Raw genomic sequence first — 20,887 nt, forward strand, 5'->3', positions numbered from 1 at the left:
TGTCCAAACGTCGTAGCCGCACCCTATTGGATATGGTGCATACTATTATGTCTCTTAGCGAATTACCACTATTGTTTTTGGGTTAGGCATTAGAGACAACCGCATTCACTTAAAATAGGGCACCACGTAATTCCGTTGAGATGGCACCATATGAACTATGGTTTTGAGAAACCTAAGTTGTCGTTTCTTAAAAGTTTGGGGTTGGGACGCTTATGTGAAAAAGCTTCAGCGTGATAAGCTCGAACCCAAAGCAGATAAATGCATCTTCATAAAACCCAAAACATTTGGGTATATCTCCTATCTCAGATCCAGAAGCAAAGTGTTTGTTTCTAGAAACGGGTCCTTTCTCGAGAAAAAGTTTCTCTCGAAAGAATTGAGTGGGAGGATGGTGGAAACTTGATGAGGTTATTGAACCGTCACTTCAACCAGTGTGTAGCAAGGCGCGGGAAGTTGTTCCTGTGGCGCCTACACCAATTGAAGTGGAAGCTGATGATAGTGATCGTGAAACTTCGGATCAAGTTACTACAAACCTCGTAGTTCGACAAGATCACGTGCTGCTACAGAGTGGTACGTAACCCAGTCTTGGAGGTCATGTTGTTGGACAACAATGAACCTACGAGCTACGGAGAAGCGATGGTGGGCCCCGATTCCAGCAAATGGCTGGAGGCCATGAAATCCGAGAGGGGATACATGTATGAAAACAAAGTGCGGAATTTGGAAGAACTACTTAATGGTCATAAGGCTATTAAGTACAGATGGATCTTTAAAAGGAAGACAGACGATGATGGTGAAAAGTCACCATTAAGAAAGCTCGACTTGTCGCAAAGATGTTTCCGACAAGTTCAAATAGTTGACTATGATGAGACTTTCTCACTCGTAGCGATGCTAAAAGTCTGTTGGAATTATGTTAGCAGTTGTTGTATTATTTATGAAATATTGCACATAGGATGTCAAAACATTGTTTCCTCTACGGCTTCCTTGAGGAAAGGTTGTATGTGATACAACCAGAAGGTTTTGTCGATCCTAAGGATGCTAACAAGTATGAAAGCTCCAGTGATCCTTCTATGGACTGGATAAAGCATCTCGGAGTTGGAATATACGCTTTGATGAGATGATCAAAGCTTTTGGGTTTATACAAGGTTTGTGAGAAATTTGTATTTCCAAGAAAGTGAGTGGGAGCACTATAGAATTTCTGATGAGTATATGTGGTTGACATATTGTTGACCGTAAATGATGTAGAATTTCTGGTAAGCTTACAGGGTTGTTTGAAAAGTGTTTTTCAAAGGAAAACCTGGATTGAGCTACTTGAACATTGAGCATCAAGATCTATAGAGATAGATCAAAACGCTTAATAAGAACTTTCAAATGAATACATGTCATGACAAGGTTTTGAAAGAGTTCAAAATAGATCAGCCAAAGAAGGAGTTCTTGGTTGTATTGTAAGGTGTGAATTTGAGTAAGACTCAAAACCCGACCACGGCAGAAGAAAGAGAAAGGACGAAGGGCGTCCCCTATTGCCTTAGCCGTAGGCTCTAAAGTATGTCATGTTGTGTACCGCACTTGATGAGTGCCTTGTCATGAGTTTGTCAAGGGGTACAAAAGTGATCCAGGAATGGATTAGTGGACAACGGTCAAAAGTTATCCTTAGTAACTAGTGGACTAAGGAATTTGTCTTGATTATGGAGGTGATAAAAGAGTTCGTCGTAAAGGGTTACGTCGATGCAAGCTTTGACACTAATCTGGATGATTCTGAGTAGTAAACCGGATTCGTATAGTGGAGCGGTCATTTGGAATAGTTCCAAATGGTGCGTGGTAGCAGCATCTATAGGATGACATAGACATTTGTAAAGCACACACGGATCTGAAAGGTTCAGACCCCTTGACTAAAAACCTCTCTCACAAGCAAGACATGATCGAACCCCGGAACTGTATGGGTGTTAGATTCATTGCAATCACATAGTGATGTGAACTAGATTATTGACTCTAGTGCAAGTGGGAGACTGTTGGAAATATGCCCTAGAGGCAATAATAAATTGGTTATTATTATATTTCCTTGTTCATAATAATCATTTATTATCCATGCTAGAATTGTATTGATTGGAAACTCAAATACATGTGTGGATACATAGACAACACACTGTCCCTAGTGAGGCTCTAGTTGACTAGCTCGTTGATCAAAGATGGTTAAAGTTTCCTGGCCATAGACAAGTGTTTTCACTTGATAACGGGATCACATCATTAGGAGAATGATGTGATGGACAAGACCCAAACTATGAACGTAGAATATGATTGTGTCAGATTATTGCTATTGTTTTCTGCATGTCAATGTATCTCTTCCTATGACCATGAGATCATGCAACTCCCGGACACTGGAGGAATGCCTTGTGTGTATCAAACGTCGCAACGTAACTGGGTGACTATAAAGGTGCTCGACGGGTATCTCTGAAGGTGTCTGTTGGGTTGGCGTGAATCAAGACTCGGATCTGTCACTCCGTGTGACGGAGAGGTATCTCAGGGCCCACTCGGTAATACAACATCACAACAAGCCTTGCAAGCAATATGACTAAGGAGTTAGTCACGGGATCTTGTATTATGAACGAGTAAAGAGACTTGCCGGTAACGAGATTGAACTAGGTATAGAGATACCGACGATCGAATCTCGTGCAAGTAACATATCGAAGGACAAAGGGAAGAGCGATACGGGATTAAGTGAATCCTTGACATAGAGGTTCAACCGATAAATATCTTCATAGAATATGTAGGAGCCAATATGGGAATCCAGGTCCCGCTATTGATTATTGATCAGGGAGTGTCTTAGGTCATGTCTACATAGTTATCGAACCCGCATGATCTGCACACTTAAGGTTCGGTGACGTTTCGATATTAGTGAGTTATATGTATTTGGTAACCGAAAGTTGTTCGGAGTCCCGGATGAGATCCCGGACATCGCGATGAGCTCCGGAATGGTTCGAAGGTAAAGATTGATATATAGGAAAGTTGCATTTGGCTTCCGGAAAGTTTTCGGGCATTACCGGTAAAGTACCGAGAGTGACAAATGGGTTCCAGGGTTTTACGGGAGGGGCCACCCACCCGGGAGAGAACCTAATAGGCCTAAAGGTGGTGCACCAACCCTTAGTGGGCTGGTGCGGCCATCCCAATAAGTCTATTTCGTCCAAGGAGTAAAAGAAGGGGGGAAGGGAAAAAGGGAAGGAGGAGACAAGATGGAATCCTACTAGGAGTAGGATTGGAGGTGAACTCCTCCACCTCCTCTCCACTTCGGCCGAACCCTTAGGGGTTTTTGTGGATGCCTCCTCCCCTTCCTCCCTCCTATATATACTAGAGGTTTTGAGGGCAGCCCTAACCCTAATGAGCCACGTGTTGCCCTCTCTCTATCTAGATCGTTTTCTCCTCTAGATTAGTTCCGCAGAGCTTGGCGAAGCCCTGCTGAATTTTCCACCACCACCACCATGTCGTCGTGCTAGAGAACTCATCTACCTCTCCACCCCTCTTGCTGGATCAAGAAGGCGGTGATCTTCATCGAGCTGTACGTGTGCTGAACGTGGAGGTGTCGTCCGTTCGGCACTAGATCGGGATGGATGGTGATGGGATCACGGGACGGATCGCGATGAGATCGTGGGACGGGCTGCAATTTGGATCGCGAAGATGTTCCACTACATCAACCGTGTTATATATGCTTCCGCTTAGCGATCTACAAGGGTATGTAGATGCACTCTCTCCTCTCGTAGATGATCATCACCATGGATAGGTTTTGCATGTGCGTAGGAAAATTTTTGTTTCCCATGCAATGTTCCCCAACATGACATACACAAGACATACACATTTCCTTTCTTTTTTTCCTTACTCCATCTACTCCTTAATTTCCTTTATTTTTCCTTTCTCTATCTTCTCATTTCCTTGTTCTGTAATGCCTTCGTGTGAGTGATTAGCTCAGCAATGCAATACACACCGATTATTTCCTCTCCGTCATTTTGTAGACGATCTATGTGCAGATGCAGCATCTTGTAGCTATTTCCTCCTTGATCTTTCATGACTTCAACCATGACTGCTTGCAATGTGATAAAGCTTTTGAACAACTTATGTGCATCGTAGTTCTCAAACTCCTCCTCTACACCCTGTATCGGTTCCCAGATATTCATATGCGTTGTGCACTCAGTTAGGGATTGAAGAGAGCAGTGGAAGCACAGGTCTAAAACATTGAACTCGGGGTTGTTTGGAGGTTGTTGGAGCAATTGAATGTCCAAATCTATTTGTTCCACTACTTGTGGAAAGCCTGCATCATTAGGGAGTACATGAGGCCTTGTGTTATCCTGTTGAACCTCTCTATCTCTGAGCTCGATTACTCGCAAATCAAAGTAAATACCAAACCTCTCCTTGTATGACAACTCCTTCCTTTTTCAGTTTCCTTGTGCATCACCGTGTTGAGGTTCTTCCTGTTGAGCTACTTGAGCTTCTTCCTCTTCTGCATATTGTTGAGCTTGTTCATCTTCTTAAGCTTCTTCCTCTTCTACATCTTGTTCAGACATCAAGTTCAAATCGATGGCATCAACATGTTGAGCTGTGTCCTCCTCTTGAGCCATCAAGTTCAAATCGATGGCATCACCGTGTTGAGCTTTGTCCTCCTCTTCAGCCATCAAGTTCAAATCGATGACTTCACCGTGTTGAGCTTCATCCTCCTCTTTAGCCATCAAGTTCAAATCGATGGCATCACCGTGTTGAGCTTCGTCCTCCTCTTCAGCCATCAAGTTCAAATCCATAGTTCTCCTGTATGTACTCACGACAAGAGTATACATAAGATGAATGGTTGGCATATAATCATAACAAGAGTACACAGGAAAATGAGTATATAAGGCTGCCATGGTAGCCATTTCAAGAAATGGGTACTAGTTGTGGTGAATGGGTCAAGTTGTGCTAGTTAGGTCTCAAACCATGACAAAATTGGGCCAGTTGTGGTGAATGGGTCAAGTTGTGCTAGTTACTCTGAAATCATGACAAAATGAGTCAAAATTTGACATTTCTGAATTTAGTCAGCGCTTATAGCAAAATGTAGATTAAGGAACTACTCCTATGGGATTATAAATTGAGTGCTTTTCAAAGCCGATTACTCCTATGGGATTATAAATTAAGTAACTACTCGTATGGGATTATCCCAGCTTAAGTTACACATCACAAATATTCCATTTTTGTTGTTGTCTTCAAAATCTTTGATGTTGTCATTTAAAATTCAGTTAGTTGTCACATGTGAATCGTGACACTTATATTCATTCTCTCTTTACTTCATTGACATTTATATCATTCCATTGACACTTATAATGACACATTTATATCATTCCATTGACACTTATAGCAAGTTAGCAAATCATGCAATCTATAAATTGTGTGACAAAATCATGCAATCTGAACAAAATGACTGACCATTACAACCTTTACATGCTCTCTTTATTTACATGCAAAGAGGATCAAATTATATGAACATTACAATCTGTTGTGTGACCATTAAGAAAATTGACCCATCAACTAGAATACTCCTACATCAAACTACTACACCTGAATTTTTTTTGCTCTAACAAAATTTGATCTGAGGCAAGCAGTGGATCTAACTGATTTTTTTTTGCAAGCACTCGCTTTAGTAACAATGTTTTCTGTTTTCAGTTTTTGCAACCAGTGGCTCTAACAGAAATTGATCTGATCGCTATTCTTTTTAACAGTTTTCCGTCTTTAAAGCTTTAGTAACAATGTTTCTAAATACCCATGTTAAATGAGAACAAGCTGACTGAATTAACACAGACACATCAGCTAACTGAACATATCATTGTTGCTTTGTTGATCTTTAGTAACAATCTTGCGTTGTTTCATCACATACTTCTTGTATTGTCGCTGCTATTTGTCATGTTGTTCATCTGATTCTTAACTCTTGATTCAACACAGGAGGTGATGACACCCGATGTTGCTGCCAATCAACAAATTGTTTGTTTATAAACATAATGTAAACAGAAGATTGTTTGTCTATTAACAACAGATTATTAGAAATGATTTGTAAGCATGCTATTATTAGAAATGATTTATAAACATACTGTAAATATGGCCAAATATGCAGATTGTTAACAGCAATTTGTTTCCAAACATGGCCAAGTATGCAGATTGTTAACAACAATTTGTTCCCAAAATTGTTAACAACTCAGAAGGCAAGGCAGTGTACTACAAGCAGCAGTAGAGGCAGGGTAAAGAAGGCCGACAAGAAGCGGGCGAATTGGTGTGGGCCGCCAGCAGCAATAGTTGTCGACGGCGGGAGGGGATTGATGATGGCGATAGCAAGCAACCGCAACCGTAGAAGGAAGCGACGATCGGCGACTTGCCCAAATCCTGCAGCGGCGACCGCAGGCGCGAGGAAGCAGCTGAGGACGCGATTAGGGCGATGAGGGAGGCGTCGTCCGCCGTGGAGGCAAACGCGATCGCCTCCGTGCAAGCGATGACACAGCTCACGCCTTCCTACGAACAGCATAGATAAGCAGGGGCATCGCAGCGATGCAGGTGGACGATGTCACGCTAGGCCCAACAATGGCTCAGCCTAGTTCGTGCCACAGGCAACAATGGAAAGGAAGGAGAGAGGATAATTAGTATCAGGTTTAAAATTTAGAGGTGACATGTTTTTCAAACAAAGGGAGTATCTTTTAGATTTTAATATAAATGGATATATATAATTGTATTTAAAGTATAGATTCACTTGTTTTTGCTTAGTATGTACTCCCTCCGTTCCTAAATATAAGACCTTTTAGAGATTGTACTATAAACTACATACGAATGTACATAGACATATTTTAAAATACAGATTCACTCATTTTGCTCCGTATGTAGTCTCCTAGTGAAATTCCTAAAAGGTCTTATATTTTGAAACGGAGGGAGCAGCTTATACTGAAATCTTTAAAAGAACTTATATTTAGGAATTGAAATTTCTAAAAGGACTTATATTTAGAAATGGATGGAGTACTTTTTTAACATGAAATAGATGTGCATACGAGGAACATAAGAATCTTGCGCAAAAACAATCTTTTGAAACCGTTGAACAACACGGAAGGCTGGACCTGATCGGTCTTTGCGTATAGTGTACACTTGTATACTGTAATATACTTTGGCCTGGATGCTAAGCCTTTAGGGCAGGCAGGATGCACCTGACAGGATGAAGGTCAGGCCCATGTCCATTTTTACAGATTATAGCACTAGACCTAGTAAATTGCACGCTATGCTTGACAAAAATGACTGGCTATGGGATGAAATAATATGGTAGCTATTCTACACAAGATTCTGTAAGACTATATTTACAAGAGACAAAACTAGAAAAGAAAGAATATTCCCCTCGCTAGTTTGGGGTAGAACAATCTGCCGTATCAGTCTTGATAACTCTGGTATTGTAAGAACCACAGGAGCCGCATTTGTGGTACAGCCAATGAAATTGAGATCTCCCTTTTCTTTCACAGTCATTACAAAGAATATCCTGTATGAATAATGAAACAGAATATAAATACAACAGCATATGAAAATAATGAAACCAAGAACAGAAAGTGAATACCTGACACCTATCACGGTATTCCTCAGGAAGCTCTTCGGCAGCCAACAACGCATCAAGCATGCCAAAGTACACCTGTACATAGGCAAATGCAGAAATAAATATTAGTTCAATACGAATCATGTATGTGCTTACAAAATTTAGACAAGCAGCTCACAAGTAACAATCCTTATATTGTGGATATTTTAAGCCACGCAAATAGATTTGTTACATCTACAGCATGTAGCCCACACTCAAGGAATAACTGACCACAGAAGAACATGTCCCTACTATTTTGAGACTACCATGGTAACATTAAAGTATTGGACAAATAGTTTCACAGGAGCTAACTGACCGGAAGCTAGATTTCAAACAAATCAAAATAGAACTGGCAGTTTTCAATTGGCATCTCACATAATGGCAACAATTTAAAATGCTTCCTCTTCTTTTTTCAGATACCAATACCACTGAAGTTTGTGTACATTATATTCAGTCACTCAACATGACTCGAGCAAAATGTCCAACTGTGTATTCCCCAAATACCAAAACAGACTTCAGTTTGCATCTTAGGAACGAGTTTAAATAACAAGACCACAAGTAAAGTCGCCCTCAGGCGTCAGGAATCAGCATTATATTGTCCGTGGAGAATAATCATACAATACAACTGCAGAGATAAAATATTTGATTGTGTACTCTCAAATGGAGGTACAGGCTTCCGGTAAAAAATGTGTCTGTTTCATGCTTTATGAAACATCACTTATCAGCTAGTGGAATGCCCTCTAGTTGAGGAGTAAAGTAGGAGAAATAATAATTTTCACTAAGATATGAACACAAATCATGGGACTCAAGATGAAGATTAACTTCATTACCATAAATGCAAAATTTGCAATGCCGTAAAAAGTAATGCAGCTTACCGCCATATCTCCCAAGGATTTGCAGCAGATAGGACAAGTGTAGTGACTGCAAGTGTATGCCTGGGATTGACAATTGTCAGAAGCGTTTTTGACAGCTAGTAGCCAGATATATATTATCAGAAAAACAAATTATTATTTTACTTGCTAATACCTGAAAGCAAGCTGAATGCATGAAGTGACCACAAGGAAGAGCTCTAACTGCCGCACTTGATGTGAATAGGAAGTCGCAACAGATTGGACAGTTTGTCTCTAGCCCCTTCTCCCGACATTTGTGTTCTGTTAGTTTCATTCCAAGGCAGCAATTGCACTTCATGCAATGGAAGAAATCAACACCAAGACCTTTACCAAGACGACACAGATTACAAAACGGACAATGATACACAGTCCTGTAAAATATCCCAGCATTAGAAGGGCCGGATTGCTTGCCATGGAAACGCTACTATCCAGATTTCAATGTCCAATCTAAACTATGACACAACAAGGCCACTTGGGAAACCAACAGGTTCTAGGTTGTGTTATTGCATTCGAACAACTGAGCACAGCGTTGGCGAAAATAACCAAGGTGACATCCAAATATCTAAAAGTTTAGCAAAAGTGGCGCTGTTTCTTCTTAAGGGTCTGTTAATGCAATTTTCATGATGAAGCCGATTAGTAAGTATATATACCTTGTGGAAACCAAAAGCTAGGAAAAAACAAAATTAATATTTCATTCTCTGACAACTTACAAAACGTGTGGAAGATTAAAGTAATCACTGGCATCGAATCCCTCAGTCATTTCTCCTAACACTAGCCAACTTTTAGCTTAAATTCAAAAGATAGTGCATTCGAAACTATTTTATTTACCGATGATGGCTATTCATTGGTGAATGAAACTGGTTTGCACTATTTAATCCCTGAAAGTAATCATGGACATGGAATCCCTTGCAGTTGTTTCTCCTAACACTAATCAACTTTTAGCTTAAATTCAAAAGGTGGTACATTCAACGGGCTACTTTGTTTACCGATGATGACTATTCATTGGTGAACGGAACTGGTTTGCACTAATTATTCCCTGTTGTAAACATCTTATAAAACTAATGACAGTAATACTGGTTATGCTACTCTATCAGACGTACAAAACATTACTCGAATTTGCATGTGGGCTAGATTATTACTGACTATACATACAAGTCTTTTTATATGTACGTTCAGTATTAAGAAAAAAGGGCAGCCAGGCACATGTAGCTCCCGCTTGCGCAGGGTCCGGGGGAAGGGTCCGACCACTTTGGATCTTTTGTACGCAGCTTTTCCCTGCATTTCTGCAAGAGGCTGTTTCCAGGACTTGAACCCTGTTGTAATCTAATCCGAATTTAAGTATGAATTTGGACGTGGAGGTGGTTACATATCAAAAAATAACGTAAAAACTAACACGTAAAAATAATTTGGGATAATTGTTCGATGGCCCAAAAAATTCAAAATCCCGGTGCCAGCTATATAGCAGAGAAAGTATGACCTTTCAATGACGTTGGCTAATGTTACCTTTCATCATCGAAAAATTTGCAGATATTACAGTAATACTTTGCCATGGATAGCCCATTGCAAGATGGAGTTTGGCAATTCGGACCGACAGGTTGAACCTTCAGGCATACCATGCACATCATCTCCTGTGTTGCTTTCCTACAGGCAGAAGTAATGTTGGCACATTTACATTTTGATATGATTGCAACCGTCTACAGAAAAGAACGTACACTAGGGAAGTCATTTGTTTCTTTTCAAGAACACAAGAAACTATACTCATTAGTCCTCATTTTTATATTATAAGATGGGTGATGTACTGCCACAGCATTCTGAACAGCAATAGGATAAATAGAAAGGTCAAGGAACAGAAAACGTGTTTTTGCATAATGCAGAATTCACCTTTCCATTGTATGGTCGCTAACTTTATCATGGCAGAATCTGCATGTAAACAGCTTGTTACAGCAAGCGGCAACAAGCTTACAGTTCCGTTTGTAGTGCTCACAACCGAATACTTGCTTCTCCTGGTCACGATAAGAAGAACAGCATCCAGGTATACCGGCATCTTCACTACACTCTCCTGATCTTGGATCAGGTAGCTTTTGCTGAGCAGCTATCCAGCGGCTGAGGTACACGTGTCAATATAATTCTATTAATATATTTCTTAACAATTTATTCACTGAAATATCAAGATGACAAACCTGGTCATAAGATTTTGGATTAGATAGGCCTTTCGCCTTGGATCAAGTGTTGGATCCCGTGAAACCTTTCGAACCTCTGCCTCAAGTTCACTCTGGTTCATTCGAAATATGTCCTTCCAGCCAGGCTTGAACATCTGGTCATTCTGGTCAAGCTTGTCTTGTGAATGACTATCTGTAAATGGCAAATAATAGTTGTCAAAGAAAGAATCATTGGAAAGAAAGGAACCAATCATAGAACTACTCCCTCCGTTCCTAAATATAAGTCTTTTAAGAGGTTTCACTAAATGATTACATACGGATGTATATAAACATACTTTAGAATATAGATTCATTCATTTTGCTCCGTATGTAGCCCTCTAGTGAAATCTTTAAAAAGACTTATATTTAGGAACGGAGGGAGTAGTTCTGAACTAAACAAGCATCAGATACCAGGAAAAAGGGTCAAACACGCATCAGAATGTGTCATTTTGTATTAGAATAACACTGGGAACGCAACAACTATTTTCTAAGTATTCTGATAATACCATAGTTTTTTCAACTACTACCTCCGTCTGGTTTGGTCACCTTCCTATTTTGTGCCAAATTTTGACCGTAGATTAGACTAACAAATATGGTATTAACACCTGGGGCGCAATGCAGTTGAAAACATTGTTAATAGTAGAGGGCAAGGCCATAAGAGACCAACAGCACAAACCTTCCGGAATGGGGGATGTCTCTGACGAAGAATCAGATGGTGTTGGAACTCCCTTCCACCACTCATTTAGCCACTCACCGAACATTGTATTCTTAGTTGCTTGCTTCCATGTATCCAGCATCTTGTTCTGTTCTTCTTGATTAAGCGCTGATGTAACCCAGGGTAACATTGATTGGAGAACCTCAGCACCTGTTGTACCAATTATACGACCTACAAGCTTATCCTGTTCCTCCACCGAAAAATGTTTGTCAAACAATGGCCACAACTCAAGTTCTTCTCTGTGGACATGATTAGACAAGGCGACCCGGATAGACTTGCACATTCCTTGAAGCTTCGTAGCAAGCTCATTGTACTTTCTAGTCGAATCAATCACATTAGATGAATTGAAATAGTGTTTCTCTGCTTCATTCGCTTCAGTATGTGCCGGGTTCAAGCTCTCGTGTAGTTGTGAAAGCTCACAGAGAACATTAGATATATCTTCAAACAATTGCTCTTCCTGCTTGTGGTCAAGAGTGTATGAATGGCTCACATTGTGCAACGGCTCTCTTGATTCTAAAGCAGGAAACACGATTTCATCCTCAGCATTGCTGTGCGCCCTATAAAGACCCCACAATAAACGAAATCTTCCAATGAACTGGCGAAGGCAAGATTCATCACCATCGATGAGCTTTCCAGATTCAACATCTAGGTACTCTAAATCCTTACGAATCGCCTTGTGAAATTTGAATATGGTATCAATTGGTCTTGAGATGCCATCAGAACAAGACAATGCAGTATCTGTATCCCATGAAAAAAGGCTCGAATATAATGAGGGCGCGGAAGAATTGTATGATAGGGAGAGAAAGGACTTTGCAGAGGGCAGTGAACCAATGCCAAGATTGCTGGTGTCAACTCTCAACCCAGGAATACAACAAGGTTTTTTGCTACATGGACGTGCTACAGTGTCAGCAATTTGAGAGCAGTGACTTCCATTAGTACCAGGAACAGATTCTGCATCATTTCCTCGCTTGCCTGGCCTAGAACCATTTTCATTTTCCAGATGAAGAGGAATATCTGCACTGGTACGTGAAGCACATGGGCAGAATGATTGACATTTTTTCAGCTCTTCTACATCATCCAACAGGCATCTTGCTGCCCCTGATGTTAAGCATATATATTCTCCAGAATTGGATTTGTCCTCTGAGCGAGCCTTGCATGCCCAACCAGAGAAAAGAGTGACCAATGCCGTGTCAGATGATGGTGCTGTTTCACATGAATCTTTCAGCAAGATTGTATTCCCAATCAAAACTTCAAAATACAGTATAAAGACAATTAACTTAAAATAACAAAGTAAAGAGATGACCTGCCAAGCGCATATTCTGAAGAAAAGAAGATGCCTCCTCATCGCTCAGTTTTGACACCAACCATGGTAGAACACGTTCCAATAGCTTCAATGGCATGACACAAAGACTTCTGTATAGAAGTTCCCTTTGCTTCTCAGGAGAGAAAAGAACCCTAGCTTGGGGAAGCACCTAGGTAAATTAGACCAAGATGACATTCTGACCGACAAAGCAATAACCCCAGTGGCCCAGAAACATCACTACTAAGTACTAACCTTGGTTTCTTCATTACAGAAGTGTTTCTCAATTGCCTCCATTATCTGATCAGCATGTGAACACAATTCGGAGTAAAACTCTGCTGCAGTTGATTTTGCTCCTGCCATTTGGATTTGCTGAATTAAGCATCTAAAATTATTAAATCGGCGTTCTTCTTCAGCATGCTCCAGGACGAAGGACAGCTCGCTATTGACTGCAGGAAATACAACCTGATCCTCGGCGATACTGTAGATAATAATAAAAAATGCAACAGGTGAAATTAAAGAAGGTACACAGTCTACTTTCAGAACGTTCTGTTCTGCCGGTGAAAACTATCAAAAACGAACCAGGTGAAAACATGTTCTAGTACACAAAAAGGTGCAACTAACATGACAGGAGTACACGCATAGAAAAATATACCTTTATGTACAGCAAAATAATAATACATGCGTGCCTAACTCTTCTCAGTTAAACAACAACAACAACCAAGCCTTTCAGTCCCAAACAAGTTGGGGTAGGCTAGAGTTGAAACCCATAAGATCTCGAAACCAAGTCATGGCTCTGGAACGTGGATAGCTAACTTCCACGCACCCCTGTCCATGGCTAAGTCTTTGTTGATATTCCAAACCTTCAGGTCTCTCTTAACGGACTCCTCCCATGTCAAGTTTGGTCTACCACGATCCCCTCTTAACATTCTCAGCACGCTTTATCCGTCCGCTATGCACCGGCGCTTCCGATGGCCTCCGTTGAATATGTCCAAACCATCTGAGACGATGCTGGACCAGCTTCTCTTCAATCGGAGCTACCCCAAGTCTCTCTCGTATATCGTCATTCCGTACCCGATCCTTCCTTGTGTGGCCACATATCCATCCCAACATGCGCATCTCTGCTACACCTAACTGTTGGATATGTCGTCTCTTGGTTGGCCAACACTCCGCGCCATACAACATCGCAGGTCGGATAGCTGTCCTATAAAACCTGCCTTTTAGCTTTTGTGGCACTCTCTTGTCACAGAGTACGCCAGAAGCTTGGCGCCACTTCATCCACCCAGCCTTGATTCGGTGGCCCACGTCTTCATCGATATCGCCATCCTTCTGCAACATGGACCCCAAATATCGAAACGTGTCTCTCTCCGGTACCACCTGCCCACCAAGGCTAACCTCTCCATCCTCGTGCCTAGTAGCACTAAAACTGCACCTCATGTATTCAGTTTTAGTTCTACTAAGCCTAACTCTTCTCAGTTAAACTATTACTAAATATTAGGAGAATTAGCATGTTTGTGATACTGCTTGTCAAGTGTTTGTCATCACCCGTACCGTACTAGGATAAAAAATAAACTCATGTGTGTAGCAGAAGTGCAAAAGCCACCAGTACACCACGATGTCAAAAATAGTGTATAAGCCACATAACTGCCCAAGCAACAAGAGGGTATATTAAACAAGGTAGACAGTGTAACACTACAAATGATGAATGGGAGTACCAATTATATTACTGACAAACAAATGGCACACTAAATGCCAACTTGCATAGAAAAGCAGTATTGAAAAGGAGTGGATTTACCATAGTTGCACAATAAGATCTTAAACTGAAGTGCAAAAAAATTGAAGATTAAAACTACATGCCTGTGGAAGATGCACACATCTGCAATAAACTGAAGTCTCGCATTGAAGGCTGATATATCAGCAAAATCTCCAGACTGCTGCATCCTTCTTGTCTCCTCTGCTATATCATTTAATTCTTTGCGGATAGCATTGTGCCAATATAAAATCTCGTCTATGGGATGCCTATCAGCCTGACCATCATTAGATTCTGCATGCTTTATATGCCCGACTTTAGACTGTTCAAGTGGACAAATAAGTTTCTCCGCTTGATTAACAAAGGAAGCATCCTTGCAACAATGACTTCTTTCCAAATTATCACTGACAAAACTCTGTGCCACTTCTCTTGTTGCTTTCCCTTCTATCCAAGTGAATATAACCTTCACAAATTTTAAAACTCAAATTAGCAGGGCACCAAACAAGTTATTGCCAGAAACTATAAAGAGGCACAGTTGTGAGACCTGCTTAAGAAGTTTCTCTTCAGGAACTATTTTACATAAGCAGTTACGAATATCTTCATGCTCGTCAGATGAAACAGAAGCTGAGAGCCACGGAAGGAATTCTGCCAGCATATTTACAGGAATGTTGCATAAGAACTGCCACACTAAATCTGACTGCTCTTCGTATGAAAATTTCTTGGTAAGCAACGGGAAGACCTAGAAAATCAGATGATCAGCCACCAATAGATATGAAATACGATCAGTCACCAAGACCAAATATCTTGAGTAATCACATTCTCTATATATAGAATGAAGACACCAGAACGGATACATGACCATGAGAAGCGCATAATCCAAAGAAAAAATCTGCCACATTTTCTGGACTCCCAAAGATCAAGTTCATGCAACTTAATATTGCAACCCAGCTGTCCCACTTGTTTGTCTGGATTGTACTCCCTCCGTTCCTAAATATAAGTCTTTTTAGAGATTCCACTAGGGGACTACATACGGAGCAAAATGAATAAATCTATACTCTAATGTATGTCTATATACATCCGTATGTAGTTTTCTAGTGAAAACTCTAAAAAGACTTATATTTAGGAACGGAAGGAGTATTACTCAAACAAACAATCGGTCAAAGCTTCTGGTCGATGATGGGAAGCCTCTTTAGAGTGCAACAGCAAGGAATATAAGAACAGACACACAATTTATATTTACTAATTGGAGGCTCCCTTCAAGCTACCACACATTGCGCAGCATCATCAGAATTAGAGTAAATTGCACTTCACACCAGGTAGATTGCCACTTGTGTCACCTTGCACCAGGCCTCTGCACACTAATATTGCACTTTGCACCAGGTCTCATATGACATTTAAAAAAAAGGGAAAAAAACATATGTTTGTGTTATGTGGCACACATGGATTTTCCGTTTAAAATATGACCATCTGCGACCCGTTCAAAGAAAAAATGAAATGTGACGCACTTTTCCGGTCATGAATTATCTTTTAAACAAAATGATTATTATTTTCAACCAAAATCTATGGGTATACTACCTGCATCCGGGTTTTTAGGTCCGGCCGACCGAAACACCAGGACCAAGGCAACTGCATGCACCGGTCATGAATTATCTTTTAAACAAAATGATTATTATTTTCAACCAAAATCTATGGGTATACTACCTCCATCCGGGTTTTTAGGTCCGGCCGACCGAAACACCAGGGCCAAGGCAACTGCATGCAAGTGTTTAGGCAGTAATTAAGTGCGCGGATTTATGTGACTGCGTGAACGTGTTTAACTGTAATTGGATGGATACCCTCTCGGCCATAACTGCTTCGCGCATGCACGGGCTGGCCTCAGGTGCGCATGCAAGCATCCTTTCCCATGAGTGGATTGCGTCTACGTGGCTATGCCTGGCCAATGGGATAGATGAATGCGCCATTGATTGTGAATGGGAAATATCAAGTGGCCTTCATTTAACGGACATGCTTCCTGCCCAGCGGACCAAAAATCACGGACAGAGGTAGTACATCTCATCTCATAATACACATGTATGAACTAGAGAAGGAAAAGGGCACATACATAATATGGATCAAACACTATTCTTATGTGTTTATACCTCATTAGTGGTTAGAGTTTCTGGACCACCTATTTTAAAAGTTGTGTTCAATAAGTATGAGCAAAATGATATTACACCAAACATATGAACATGGTATTCTTTCTAGATATATGTTAGTATGTACATCTAGGAAAAAGAAAGGAGCAAAGTTAGATGTATATGCACCAAAATAGAGACAGAAGAGAGATTGGTAAATAATTGTATATATGTACCCTACAGTGCAGATCAAACTTCAAAATAAAGTGAATATCCAAATTTAGGGACAGATGTTGGTTAAAAAATTATATACAGCATGCTCCTAGTTTTATCATGAAAAGAACACAGCTCCTAGTTAACAATAATGTCAAAATGTTGACCATTAAAGCAAATATGTGACCATGCAAAATAAAATGAGTAATTGATATCAATCATAACGGTAGGAGCAAATTTAAAATGTAATTGAATTTACAACTGCCATTTATTTCAGAAAGTAACATAATAAAATCAAAATCACTATGTATTATGAAAGATGAGGAATATTCGCTTGACGAATTAACAGTTGTAGTACAAAAAAGACACTCAATGCATGTCAAAGGGATATTATATACTCCGTATGATATATCTCTATCTCTATCTTTACCTCTATCTCTACTATCTCTACTAATTAAAAAATAAGTAGCATTCCTTTTCCTGCCAGGCAGAACTCTTCGTCGACCGATTCCCTCTTTCCCACCACATCCCTCCATCGTTTTTTTCATACAGCCGTTTTTTCTCACCACACCATATTTGACCGCACTTTCCCAGTATGCCCTCTCAAATCCACCTTTTGCAGCACTACATCAAATCCACCTTAATTAACTTACCTTTTGCAATAACGTGGAATTACGCCGCTCAGTTCCACGCAATATTTGACCACACATTCCCGTATGCCGCTCAATCACATTAATTTACTTAGCATGCATGACCCAGGCTATCAAATTATAATGGCGCCAAAGTCAAAATTTTAATCCTTGGTGCTTCACACCTGCCTCATGCCGTATAGGGTGGAATTACCCCCCCCCCCACCCACCACCACCACCACCTTATCACAGACCTAACCTTTATACTTCCTCCGTTCCTAAATATAAGACCTTTTAGATATTTCACTATAGACTACATACGGATGTATAGACATAGTTTAGAGTGTAGATTCATTCATTTTGCTCCGTATGTAGTCTATAATAGAATCTCTAAAAGGTCTTATATTTAGGAACGGAAGGAGTACATTACAATGGGACGGAGGGAGTGGTATATATACTACTTTAAAAAGACGTAAGGTTCCCTTTCCTGCCAGGCAGAACCCTTTGTCCAACCTTACGTACATTCCCCCTCCCTCTCTCAGTTTTGATTTTCCCCCCTCCTATATCTGGGTTTTTTTCCACCGGTTTTACTTGAAAACCGTCTTACCTGTCTCACCTTTTATTGACTTACCAAATAAAATTATGTTTTCTTTGGTAAACCAATAAGTTCTTACCAAATAAAATCCTAATGATTACTGTATTTAGGTAGGAAAATCACGGGCAGGATTTGATAAACATTTATTTATACAATCACATTAATGTGGGAAGGTAAATCGCAGGCTAACGTGCTAGAATATTTGTATCTCGTTGCAACGCACGGGCAACTATCTAGTGTACATCAAATATCCTTAGAGAATCCCCTTTACGTTAGATGTATAAAGTATTGTCTATATGCAGCCCGTGTAGGTGCATAGGCTGATGACTGGTTTGTTTGAATGGGGATCCACATATAAGGTAAACACTTCTGATCAGAACATGCAGTCTGGGTTTTCAAAAATGCAGAATAAGAGTAATACAGTCCAAGCCTTCATGACACCGAGAGCTGTGTGACCCTTTAATTAGAATACAGAAACTGGCAATGGCGACAGAGTAGCAACTAGAGGACCAGATCAGTCCCACTACCATCACTTCTCTGTTTCCACCTATCATTATTGACAACAAGATAATAACGGTAAAGTATATCACAAAACCTCTCAAAATACTTGAAGTAAAAGTTTGCCAGCTTGATTTGCCGTCCTATAACAGTTAGCACCATAGCAAAGGAGATCGTGACCGTTCGAATGTTCTAAGAAAGGCAAGCAAGTTGGACAGCCTAGTAATAAGATGTTTTTGCTAAGGACTTCTCCACACAATGACAACAACAGAGCACCCTAACAAAATGCCTAATAAGAGCACGAACAGACATTAAGAACAACTTTTCAATGGTGACATTGTCATAGAATCCACTTGCCTTAGAAAAAAATAGTTCAAACATAAGAGATTGAGCAGCATACTGTTTTCGTTATCTAGACGGATATGAACTGATTAATATGATAACAGGCCATTTAAAAAGGAAATATGGTACTGACCTGCTCTTCTTCCTTGGACATATGCTGGGTGAGGCACGTTTGTATGGCTCCTGTGCAGGATGCAAGTTCCCTCCGAAGAGCATCGTCATTTTGTATATCGAGTTGTAATAAAGCAAGAAGCTGGGTAAAGAGGTCATTTTCGCCTTTATGCTCTAGAGAATAAGTCCCAGCGACATTCTTGACTCGAATATCAAGTGCTGGAAAGATAACCTGCAATTGTCAAAACAAAAAGTATCAGCATGTTTTTAATTAAAAAATATGGTATGAAGAACTCTCAACTAATCTGCACAATATTTCTAAATAGCAAAGCATAAACAATAAAGCATTAGAACGATAGATTACCAAAACAGATTTGAACAAGCAACTATGACGGCTCTTCCCATGAAAAAATGGTCAAGGTAAAGAAGTTTACAACAGCACTAGTGATTTTGTGCTACAAAACAGAACCTCTATTTTTGCAGCAATTGAAGGAAAATAGGACATTAAGGTGCATTTCTTGTCAGTTAGAAACTCTGCCACTCAACAATAGTGATGATCTATTATCATTCTGCAGGGTAACAAGATTTAAGCAAAACAATGTTGAAGAATCTGACCTCCATTAGCCCCTGACTCTAACAGGTTGAAACTAAGAAAGCGCTATCCGACTCCATCCAATATATATGATTGATGTAAAAGTTATGTTGTGCTCCAATGAAAGTGAGAAAACATCACCATGGAAGCAAGACAGAGAAAGCCTCACATGATGATGTCAATATCAAAGTTACCATTGTGGTTTCAATTGAACGGAGGCTTTTGCATCACGGCTTATACGATTTGAGCATCATCTCGTTATGTCAACATCAGAAGCCAGAAGGACAAAAAGTGCGACCAATTATTCATGTGAGCATGGGCTGATTCAGCCAAACAATCTTATACTGTCCAGTGCTGCATCAAAAGCTACCCGTAAGAAGATTCAACATCATGGCATGGAGTCCACCGGATTCAGATCCTAACAGTGGTCGAAGGATTCAATCCCAATCCCGCCCAGCTCCTTCAGGCCGAAGGGAACAATTCCGCAACCCTAAACCCAAAACAGCACCGATACTCGTACGCGCCCACGCATCTCCATAGTCCATACCCCCCAAATTCACACCAGCTACAGGGAGGGGAAACATGGGAAAACGAAATGCCTCAAACAAAACGGAGCTGTGCGGAGGGGCAGCAGCCGTACCGCGTCCTCGGCGTCGCAGTGGTGCTTGTAGATGTTGACGAAGAAGCGGCAGCGCTCGGCCAGCGCGTCCACGTCGCCGGCGCGCTCCGTGGCGAGGCGCACGGCGGCGCCGTGCAGGCCCTCGAGCTCGGCGCGGATCGCCTTGTGGAAGTAGAGGAATATCAGCATCGGCGCCTCGGCCGCCGACCCCGCGGCCGCCGCCGGCGGGGGCGGCGACAACGGCATCACCGCGGCGAGCGTCCCCTCGCCGGCCATGGGCGTGGGCGTCGCCATCCGCTGCCTACGGCGGGCCCGACGACTCCGCCACGGCTCTGAGCGCGCGCGCCTAGGGTGTTCGTGCTCGCTTCGGTTGGCCTCGTCTCAGCCTGTGGAGAGGGAAGAGGAATGGATTTGGCGTCGCGCTGGCTTCTGCGGGGGGTCTCTCTCGCTCGCCGTGCTGAATTTATTTTTGTTTTCCCCTCTTCTTGTCCTGTGTCTGTGTGTGGTTTATTTTTCTACCTAGGAGAAGACTAGGTTGAGGAGACGCTCTTCTTCTTTATGTAGTTATTGTTTTTTTAGTATTCTCGGTGTTTGATTAGGCCTTCTAGGATGAAATGCTGATACGTATAATTTTTTTTGGCCTTCTAGGATGAAATGCTGATATAATATTTTTTTGGCCTTATTTGTCCTCTGTGTGATTATTTTTATAACCTAGGTTGTG

The 20,887-nt window shown here is 41.1% G+C and overlaps 1 protein-coding gene across 1 annotated transcript; it reads right to left on the reverse strand.

Annotated features, from left to right (window-relative positions):
- Positions 1-7,050: 7,050 nt before the first annotated feature.
- Positions 7,051-20,683, reverse strand: LOC123444148 (zinc finger protein BRUTUS-like). The gene is made up of 14 exons (XM_045120772.1): positions 20,188-20,683; positions 18,978-19,187; positions 14,998-15,192; positions 14,561-14,916; positions 12,959-13,184; positions 12,707-12,875; positions 11,365-12,606; positions 10,671-10,842; positions 10,372-10,593; positions 9,994-10,131; positions 8,627-8,861; positions 8,476-8,535; positions 7,586-7,657; positions 7,051-7,510 (listed from the first exon to the last, which is right to left on the reverse strand). Exons 1-14 carry the CDS (start codon positions 20,458-20,460, stop codon positions 7,376-7,378), a joined length of 3,705 nt encoding a protein of 1,234 aa, XP_044976707.1. The 5' UTR covers positions 20,461-20,683; the 3' UTR covers positions 7,051-7,375.
- Positions 20,684-20,887: the final 204 nt, after the last annotated feature.

Source organism: Hordeum vulgare, chromosome 3H (genome assembly GCF_904849725.1).
Source record: "Hordeum vulgare subsp. vulgare chromosome 3H, MorexV3_pseudomolecules_assembly, whole genome shotgun sequence".
NCBI lineage: Eukaryota > Viridiplantae > Streptophyta > Magnoliopsida > Poales > Poaceae > Hordeum > Hordeum vulgare.